We start from the raw sequence: 10,507 nt of genomic DNA, 5'->3' as shown, positions 1-10,507 counted from the left end.
GGGAGCAGAGAGCGCAGAGGCGGAACCTGCAGCAAAGCCGGCGCGAGGAACGGCGATCAGACCCGACACCAGAACACGCCCTGGGGTACGGCGGTCAGTGGGGGCTGAACTGGAGAGGTGGGCTGTGGCTGATGTGTGGCACCGTGAAGGTGTAAAAGTCAGAGGCACTCAGATTTTTTCTGATAAAACTAACGATTTATTTATGAGGGGATCCCCCCAAAATAGAAAACTTTTATGAAAAACTGTGTACTCTTACATATTTAAACATCAGTCACCTTTACTCTCCATTTGATGCAATACACCTGTTGAGACATTTTTTCCACTGCTCAAAAGTTTTTTAAGTCATCAATTTTGATGCCTTTTAGTGCTTCTGCCATTTTTTGCTTCATCTCTCCCACATCAGCAAAACGCTTCCCTCTTTGGACTTTTCTCATCCAAGGAAACAAAAAAAAGTTACTTGGAGTGAGATCAGGTGAATAGGGAGGGTGGGGCCCAGGGGTCATGCCATTTTGGATCAAAAACTGGCAAATACCCTGCACTGTGTGGGCAGATGCGCTCATAAATCACCCGTCAGGAAACGGGCAAACGCGCTGAGAGTTGTCCAAAACAATCCTACCTTTTGTGACAGCACAGATGGAACTGGAGACTATAATGTTAAGTGAAATAAGCCAGTGAAAGACAACTTCCCTATGATCTCACTTATAGGAGGACTCTCATGAACGAAATAAACTAGTGAGCAAAAGAGACCCAGAGGCCTAGAATCATGGAACAGACTGACAGCTGTAACAGGGGAGGAGGGGGGTGGGGGCTGACTGAAGGAAGCTGAAGGGACCAAAGAACATGTATGAAGGAGCCATGAGCATGGACAACGGTGTGGGGACTGACTGTGGAAGTGGGGGGCAGGCTGGGTGGAGGGGGGCACAAGGGGAGAAAGTGGGACAAGTGTATTATCATAAACAATAAAATTTTTTTTACAAAGAATTTCACTGAAGCCAAACGCAGCCTCTCACAACAATGCCAGCAGGTACACTGATACAGATGGGCTCCTAGAACACTCACTGAGTGAGGGAAGCCTGTGCTACAAGGGGCCCGTCCCCCAGAAGACAATTCCGGTGTTTTTCTGAGGGATCCCCCCACCCCATATACCACTATGACCAAACCAGAGATGTTCTTGAGGATAAATGTATCTGGTGGTGGCAGGCAAGCGGGGAAAAAGGAGAGGGAACTAAAGACCAGAAGGCCCATTAGGACATTACTGAACAGTTTTAAGCAAGTAGTAGGATGACAATATGGACAAGAGAAATACTATGACTGAATGTGGGTTATCATGGAAACGAAAAACAATTCAGGTTTCTAGCCTAGATGTCAGGAGAACAGCAATGTGAGAACATTTGTTGGTGGAGGGAACTGGAAAGGGAAAAGGTGAGATGGAGTAAGAAAAAGGACTTTCACACTCCTCCTCCTCTGCTTGAGCACTGTGCTCTGCTCCTCTGCATCTTACTTTTTGGAATTTTTACTTTACTTTTTCCCATTACCATTGAACCCCCTTATCCCCAGTATCTTGAACTTAACTCCTTCAGAGCAATCATCCTACTGATGTATAATTACTTACCGCTAAATTCTGAACCTTTAGGGCACAGGGACTTTGTCTCCTCACCTGTGAGTTTCCTGTACCTGACACATAGTAAGTAAAGAGCCAACAGCTGGGAGGCTGGGAGGCTGGGTGGGTGGATGGATGGATGGGTGGATGGACGGATGGGCAGGCAGACACAAACATCTGAATTAAAGTTTTTAAAATTACCTTTTTCCTAGGTCTCAATTTCTCTCTCCATTCCTTTAATTCCTGGCTGTGTTCGTCATCTAATTCCTTCAGTTTCTGAGTCTCATGTTCAACCAATAGGTGACATTTTTCATTCTGAAAATCAAGTTTGGGTTAAAAAACTTCAGATCAACAAAGCAATTTTTCACAAATATAATTATCTTCCAAAATAATAAATTACTCATCAAACACTAGGCTATTACTGAGGTTCAAATTCTCTAAAAATCAAGGGCCAGGTATTATGAAATGGGTCATAGGTTCAATGTTTTAAAATTGATTGAGAGAGACAGGAAGGGAGAGGGGCAGGGAGAGAGAAAGATCAATGGGACACACATCACTTGGTTGCCTCCCACACACGCCCTGACTGGGGATCGAACCCACAACATAGGTATGTGCCCTAGCCAGAAACCAAACCCACCACCTTTCAGTTTACACCACAGGGGTGTCCAACCTGCAGTGCACAGGCCGCATTCAGCTCAGGATGGCTGTGAATTCAGCCCAACACAAAACTGTAAATTTACTTAAAACATGAGGAGATTTTTTTTGTGATTACGTGTCACAATGTATTCAATGTGTGGCCCAAGACAACTCCTCTTCTTCCAGTGTCCCAGAGACGCAAAAGGCTGGACACCCCTGGTTACAGGATGATGCTCCAACCAACTGAACTACACTGGCCAGGGCTGCCTACATCAGTTTGAGAACTGTTCATCTTCTTTGAGAAATACACTAAAAACAGCCAATACTGCTTTTGAAAGACTCAACTTCTCAGGTTATAATTTGGCTTATATTACCCATGGTTATATAAAATCCAAACAAGTGCCCACGATATTTCATTTGGTTTATACGGGAAACAAAAACCAGCATTTCCGTGAGTAAAGGGCAGCTCGCTGGTCCTTAGAGAGTGGGGCTCACTGTACACTTCTCCAACTCCGCGCTGCGCATCTATTGTCCGCTTTGTCTCCGCGCTTCGGCTCTAACCTGCAGCTGGTGCAGCTCTCGGACGTTGGCTTCACACTGCAACTGCAGATCCCGCATTTGATTTTCGTGTTTTTGATGCTGAGCCATTCTCTCATTTTTCTGCCTCCTTTCTTCTTGAGCAGCAAACTACAAATAGGAAAGACAAAGGTAAATATGGTTAACAAACAATGTAATTTCTGCATCTTCCAACGGTACAATTAAGGAATTTAACAAAACTTACAGGACAATAAATTAAAGCTGCAAGTAATAATTATGCTGTGAGTTAAAGCTGGAGCTTATAGCTTGTATCATAGGGAAGGGAGGACCTCTGGTTAAAACCCTGTCCTTCCTACCTGCTAAGTAACCTCAGTTAATTTGCGTGTGGGACCTGTGATTATGGAAATATAGTGAGACCACGTGTTTTCACTCACAGAGCTGCCCAAGTCACCTCATTCACTGAGCTGAAATTAAGACTAGCCTGGCCCAAGATCAGGGGTGGGCGATGGGAGGGAGGGCACTGCTCCCTGTGGCTGCCTCCCTTGGAAGACTAATTGGTACCTGCCGCATATCTAGCCCCAACCACTGAGCTGAAGTGGCCATCCCAGGTGCAAGGTGGCTCTAAATAATTACATCATAATTATGTGGCACTCCCGAAGGTCATTCAAATCTGTTTAACCTTGAAGAGAATAATTTGCTTATTTACCTGCTTAATTTTTTCACGGTCCTGATCTGGAGTGGCCGTTGAGTTAATTCTCAAACTTTTCTTAAACATGGCCATTCGAGTCTTGGCTTCACCACGCTGAATCTTAGGCAGTCTTGCTCTCTCTTGAGTCTGTCTGTTTTTCAATTCCTCAATAAGTCGTTGGTTGTAACGGTGCATTTGTTCCGTTTCCTAAGAAAGTTTGAAACAGAATCCAGTGAGGCAGATATCACACTCAGTACCTGCACAGATGTTCAAACATGCCATTTTATTGTTGCTGTTTCCCAAAATTACTCTCTTCCTTACTGCATACAAACCAGCAAAATATTAGGCAAAAAATAATTTATAAGAAAAATACAAAGTTATTAGTAATGAGTATTGTGCTGAAACGCTCAATAAATACAAGGAGTCCACAATTTTGACACCTGAACCATAAGTGGACCCACAACAGCTACCTTTCAGAGACCGAGATGGACCTTATTAGAGGCCACTGAGCACTGTGATTAGTGCCTTCCTCGGAATGTGGGAAAAAGAAGTCTGCAATCACGATCAACATATAATTAATTACTCCAACTTTATCAGAGACTTTTTAGGGTCAAATAAATCTGAATGCATTCTCTAAGAAATTTAACTTTCAAAAATGAAATCTCCACTCTGTAAACTTTAAAATGAACAAAAAAATTTTTTCCTTTCGTTAACCTTCTCATGGCGCTTGAGTAGCTGGTGTCTTTGCATGAAATACTGATCTTTAAGTTGCTGTTTGAGCAGCTGGTGTTTTTCTTGTAAGTGTCGCTCCTCAAGCTCCCAAATTGCAGCTTCTCGAGCTGGAAGAAGAAAGCAATTTTCAAAATGTCACTTTGATCTTCTTACTAATGCATCTTGGTCTTCATTTTAATATTTACATAAATGTATTCTATATACGCTAACTTTTACACACTGACATTCTGAACTATAAATGAAATATTACCAATATAAAGATATATCTATTAGTACTTTCAGTTCTGTTCTAATGTTCTAGAACAGAATGCACCACCCCCAATACCAAAATTCCATTTAATCATCTTCATGGAAACTTAAAAAAAAAAATCTGAGCTATTTCTTAGGACAAATAAGTGCTTAAAATCCCATTCTATCATGCAGCCATTAAGTATACCAACAATTATAAAAAATAATCAGTATACAAAATTATTCAGGTATATTTCTAGCATCATCTGGACAAGATGTTTTAAGAAGTATGTGTCTATGTTCACTTCTACTGTCAAAAAGGAATTCTGTATCTCACAGTATTTCTTATTTTTTCTTCTTATTTACCTCAACTTTCTTGATCTTTCCTTCTAACACTCTAGCAAAGGAAAGCATTCCAATAATTTTCAAAGTACATCTCAGCAATGTTTCTGAGATATCATTTTACATATTCTGCATAATTTCATATACCTCTCATGAGCTGCTGTTTGTTATTCAGGCACTCTCTTTCAATATTGGCTAACTCTGCCTTCTGTTGTTGGATGATCTTTTTCAGAGAGCCATCTAATTCTTGTTGTTGCTTCTGAACAAACTCTTGTTCCTATCAGACATAGTTAACCATCAGTTAGTAAGTATTTAATGAGCAAAACATCCATTTATCTATACGACTGCATATATTAGTGGTTAACAAGACTTATAAACCAAATTTCTAAAGTTAGTGAAATTTAAAAATATCAAAATTATATAGTGTACATATATAAAAATGCATTAGGTACCCAATTCAAGCCCAGAAAAAAATACTAGGATACATATTATTCTAAACTCTTTTTAAGAATAATATATAATAGGTTATTATTCACTCATAATTAAAATGCCCTTGTTACACTGTCATCTTTGGGAGAGTAATAAATTTACATCCTCTAAAACTGACTATCTGTTCCCCTATTGTGTGGATACAACAAGAACAAACAAGAAATGCCTTTCAGAAAAGCAATAAAGAACAAATAAATAAAACTGATATCAGGATTTTATATTCTCTATTTTCCCAAGAAATAAAGAGTTAGGAAAAAATACCATGCCTATACCAGCAGAGAAAGATTGTTTCTGTATCGACAGCTGATGCCTAAAAAGAACAGTTTGAGGACCTAGTAAGAAAGTGAGCTACATTTTATAAGTCTATAAACAAAATTTCTCGTAATCAGAAGACTCTACTAACATGTTTGGGATTTGCTCATTAATTCAATAAATGCTTATTAAGCACATACTATTTGCCTAAATGCTAAATTTATCCTTGCTTTAAAAATATCCTTCGTTAGAGTGTAAGAAAGGAAATGTTAAAATGACTTATGATCTTTATGCTAGAGCACACATTTACAGAAAAAATAAAAGCAATATCCAAACTGAAAAAATGCTTCCCAGGAACTGTGTGGCTTGCCACCTTTCTCTCGGCAGTTACTGCAGTTTGTGGTTCAAGGGATATTCTGATCAATTTGAGTGTGGATTTAAAAATTTAGTAGTGAAGCACCACTTCACCTATAATCCCTCTTTTTGTGCACCCTAGAGAAGATAAAACCCCAATATCCTCAGTGGAACTATTTTTTAGGCCTCGGACAGAGTCCTGCAGGATGTAGGCCGCTGCCAGCCCAACCTTCAGTGCAGTGTTCCTCGGGATGCTCGCCTTACTACTGCCCCTGCAGGCGGGGGTCAAGTCTCACCACTCATGATGTCCTTTAAAGTAATTCAGAGTCACAAATGCTACTGTCTCTTCTGCATCATAATTTGTATTATAGCATAAATACAAGTATGCAGTAGCAAAAAGACTGATGAATTGCCTCTATAAAATACAGCTGCCAACTTGACTTACAGACACCTACTAACTTTATCACAGCAAAACATAAATAAAACTAAATGAATATTTAAATTCAACTCTACAGAATAAGACCTTTTGAGTGGGGTTTTTTTTTTCAGTTTTATTTAGAGACAGAAAATCTCCATGTCTATCTTTTAAGCAATTACAACAAAGAAAGTTGTTCAAGTTTTTCTTTGTCCTCAGTAAATATCACTTATAATAAAATTGTTTTTCTAATTTCATTATAAAATTTCTATATGCAAACTTGTTAAATAAACTTACTATAATCTCCAGATATATCAACGGGTTTTCTTTTGTTCAACATTTTTGCCATTGGTTTGTATAAAAAACTTTTTAAAAATATTTGTGTGGACAGAAACAATGGGTCGAAATTAACTAGCATAAATATAAATATTACATTTAGGCTCAAAGAAATCAAGCGCAAAAGTACAAGATGGGGTGAATAAATATTTGTGTGAAAATCAAAAAGGTTTAAGCCAGTGCCACTAAAAAAGTGCATGTAATTTCTTATCAATGCAATTTTTGGTCACATTACTATAATATATTTATGTCTAGATAAACAATGTAAGAAATTCCAAGAAAACATTTATTAAGCACTTAGTACATGCTGGGCACTGTACTAGTTACAGGGTTACTAAATCTAATAAAAGACAGTGTTGCCTTCAAAGAGCTTCTACTCTGTTGGTCCCAAAATGGTTTTCAGTTGACATAAAGAGTAGTAGGCCCCTTTCCTTTGTATTGGACTTTCAAAAGTTCTAAAGTAAACCACAGAAAATTCAAACCTGGGAACAAAGGGTCCGGAAACCATGTTACACAATGAATGAAAGAGCTGCAGCATGCCCTGAAGTGGCTAATAACAAACGAGGGGAAAAGAAGAGCTGAGACTGTTGCTAGAAGCAGGCAGAACGAGCACTGCTCTGCTCCAGGAGGTGAAATGTGAATCAATAGGTTAAGAGTCAAGGCAGACAACATATGCAAGTGCTTGCTAACAATCAGACTTGGCAAAGACACCAGCTATCTTATAGACCTTGGACTTGAAAGGTCCCTTACATACTAATATATTTTATTACCTCAAGAGAAATGAAATTTTAATGTTATTGTGCTCTCATTAAATTTCCTAATTTCAAAAGATAAGTACAACATGTTCACAATGGAAGTTTTAATTAAAAATTACTCTTAGAATAACATCTAAATGCATTATGTCATTCAACTGAAAGAAAAAATTGCTCTTAGGATCTAAATAAAAAGTGATGTTACATTCCAAAAAAGATTGTACAAGTTACAGTCATCCTATAAAAAAACTAACAGATTAATCTGATCACTAGGTGTTACAAATAATTTAAAAATGGACATATAAATTATAAAATGAGTGCCCTTTAAATGTGTAAGTTTGAATTTTTATAAGTAATTATCATATAATCAGATAATTATGAAAATGAAAAATACAACTTTGGGTTCTAAAAAACTATATGGAAGGGTTATGATATATTGGGCTATTTGTACAGAATTTTATCATTTTAACTCAAAAGAAAAGCTAAAAATGGTAATGATCAGAAAAGTGATCGTAATTCATGATTTCTCCCTCTCATTAAAAAAATTAATGTTTTGCTTACATTTTTAGGAAACTGTAGAGCCCAACAGCTTCCAATAATTAAAAAATAAATCTAATTTCAGGAGAGGGGAAGGAAGAGGCTGAAGCCAAGCTGTATTCTATCTGCCCCAGTTGTGTGTGTCAAACATCACAAACGAAAGTTACAGTGCTCAATAAGCTAGTCACTTCCCCACAGAAACTGTGAGAAAGAATACAGCCTTGAACTCCAGACTCAATTTAAAACTACAACAAGAAGAATAGCAAAGTCACTATTCATCACAGACAATTTGAATAGTGAAAACTAGACTTAAATAAAACTAAAATCACCACTTTTAATATGGCTTTTCTGACCATATCCATAATTAAAACATCTACATAAACATATGCAATCAAAATGTCACTTCACACAAAGAAAGAAATCTAATCACAGCATTCAATTTCTCACATGTGCAAAGCTCATAAAATACTATTGGGAAGATATTTCTTGAAAAATATGAACATCTCAAATTACAATTTGTGGTGGGTAGATGAAAAAGAACACTGTGGAAGGAGTGTTCTAGCTCCACCTCTACCGTCAATGAGTTTGTGACTTTAGGCAGACCACTTCGACTTCTGCGCCTTGACGTCTTCATCTGTGAAATGAGTCCACTCCACCGTGGCCCACGTAAGGGTGGTGGCGGGGAGAGCAAGTGTGCACACTCTGAAGAACACTGTACTATCACGGTCATGTCAGGTTATTACTGTTATGGTCATTAATGACATTATCATCTACCAATCTTCTCAGATTTTAACAAATAAAGCTAACAATGAAAAGGCACATGTGAGCCAAAGAAAAAGCAAGTAAAACAGAAGGCATCCTCCTACAGGCACGCGGGACTTACGTCCTGCATTACGTCTGCGTTGAAGACCGTACAAGATGACAACTGAAAAGACTGAATCATGACCCGAGCAACGCCCTGTGGATCAGAATACAACGCACCTCCCAGGTGAGAACACAGCTGAATGACTTTTTGTAAATGGAAAAATAATTATACAAACGTTGAGTTTCTTGAGGCCTGAAACAGAGGAATCTCCTTCTCCTCTATAAAATGAAAGATTTGAACTAGATCGATGGTTTCCAAACTCTAGTTTGCTGGCACTGTTTTCTAAACCCTTTTTAAAAAACTCACCAAAAATACGAGGTTTGTCTGGAAAAAGTCTAGCCACTGTTAATATAAAAAGAACGGTCTGCATGACATAGATGTAACCTGGCAGCCAAGGAGAGTGGACTGGAATGTGCATGTGTGATCAAGGATGACTTCACTGTACTACTCAGTGGGGGCAGTAGCTGCTGTTGAGTGAGCATGTGTACTGCGTGGCCGTCATGTTCAGAATGACTCAGCCAGCAGAGCAACAAATCTGCATTAAATTTTGCGTCAAGCCTGAACATTCCTCTGTGGAAACTATTCACACGATTCAGAAGCCCATAGCTATGGGAAACTGGTGATGGGCAGCTTCATCACAACAATGCGCCCACTCATACATCATGTCTCATGCAGAGTTTTTTGGTGAAACATCAAATCACCCAGCTGACTCAGCCCCCCAAAGCCCAGATTTGATGCCCTATGACTTCTGGCTTTTCCCAAAACTAAAATCACCTTGGAAAAGGAAGGGATTTCAGACTGTTGATGAGATTCAAGAAAATACAATGGGGTAGCTGATGGTAATCCCAACAAAGGAGTTTGCAGAATGTTTTGAACAGTGGGAGAGTTGCTGGGAGAACTGTGTGAGGGCCTAAGGTGCCTACTTTGAAGGAGACTGAGGCATCACTGTCCTGTGTACAATGTTCCTTGTATCTTGTATCTTCTTCAATAAATGTCTCCCTTTTTCATAACACAGGGCTGGACGTTTCCTGGACAGACCTCATATGTAACATCATGGAACAGACAAGAAGAGGCGCTGATGGAGCTGAAGTGGAAGCAGGAGCATGCAGCCCCGCAGTCCCTACTTTGAAGGGCTCTCGAGGTGCTTCCTCCAAACTCAAGAGCTCCTGGAAGCACAGTTTGAAACCACTGGACCAGACGATCAAACATTCTAGCTCCATGACTGTATGGCTATTATTTATAAACTCTCATAAAAGTTTAAAACAGATTCTGTGAAGTTATCCAGTTTTATCACCTCCATTAAAATCAGTAGCTGAAGAGGAACTCTTTTCAAATTTGTTAGACTACTAAATGCTTCATTAAATTTACAAAAGAAATTATTGCTTTCAGCTTGTGTTGGAAAATACAGGCTAGCACCCAAAATTATATGAATAATCACCAACAGTTTTATTAAAGCATAAGATCACCTAATTCAATCAACACTAAATTCTTAATTTCAACTCTACAGTCTGATATAATTACCTTTTGGAATTTAAAAAGTCTATATTCTTTTACAAAGCAAAACCATCATCACTATTAGGTGGTTTGAAATCCAAATTATCCAAAAAGAGATGGACAACCAGCAAGGACTTCCTTTTCACCTATAACAAGACATGGCCGACAAGCACAAAGCTAAGCTGTAAGAGTTTAGATTTGGCACAGCAAGGGTAGCTTACATGTAGAGGGAAACATGGTATGATGGTTC

At 38.7% G+C, this 10,507-nt stretch overlaps 1 protein-coding gene across 2 annotated transcripts in view; it reads right to left on the bottom strand.

Moving 5' to 3' along the window:
- Nucleotides 1-10,507, bottom strand: part of SLK (STE20 like kinase) — a 49,199-nt gene that overhangs the window by 4,302 nt on the left and 34,390 nt on the right. For both annotated transcript variants that reach the window (XM_028511651.2, XM_028511652.2), the window contains 5 exons: nucleotides 4,911-5,040; nucleotides 4,176-4,300; nucleotides 3,480-3,668; nucleotides 2,798-2,923; nucleotides 1,802-1,915 (listed from right to left, as the gene is read on the bottom strand). In XM_028511651.2, coding sequence (XP_028367452.1) covers nucleotides 1,802-1,915; nucleotides 2,798-2,923; nucleotides 3,480-3,668; nucleotides 4,176-4,300; nucleotides 4,911-5,040 — 684 coding nt within the window. The remainder of the gene's footprint in view (nucleotides 1-1,801; nucleotides 1,916-2,797; nucleotides 2,924-3,479; nucleotides 3,669-4,175; nucleotides 4,301-4,910; nucleotides 5,041-10,507) is intronic.

This window comes from Phyllostomus discolor, chromosome 5 (assembly GCF_004126475.2).
Source record: "Phyllostomus discolor isolate MPI-MPIP mPhyDis1 chromosome 5, mPhyDis1.pri.v3, whole genome shotgun sequence".
Taxonomy (NCBI): domain Eukaryota; kingdom Metazoa; phylum Chordata; class Mammalia; order Chiroptera; family Phyllostomidae; genus Phyllostomus; species Phyllostomus discolor.
Note: the sequence above shows the minus strand (reverse complement) of the source record. Positions and strands in the feature narration are given on the sequence as shown.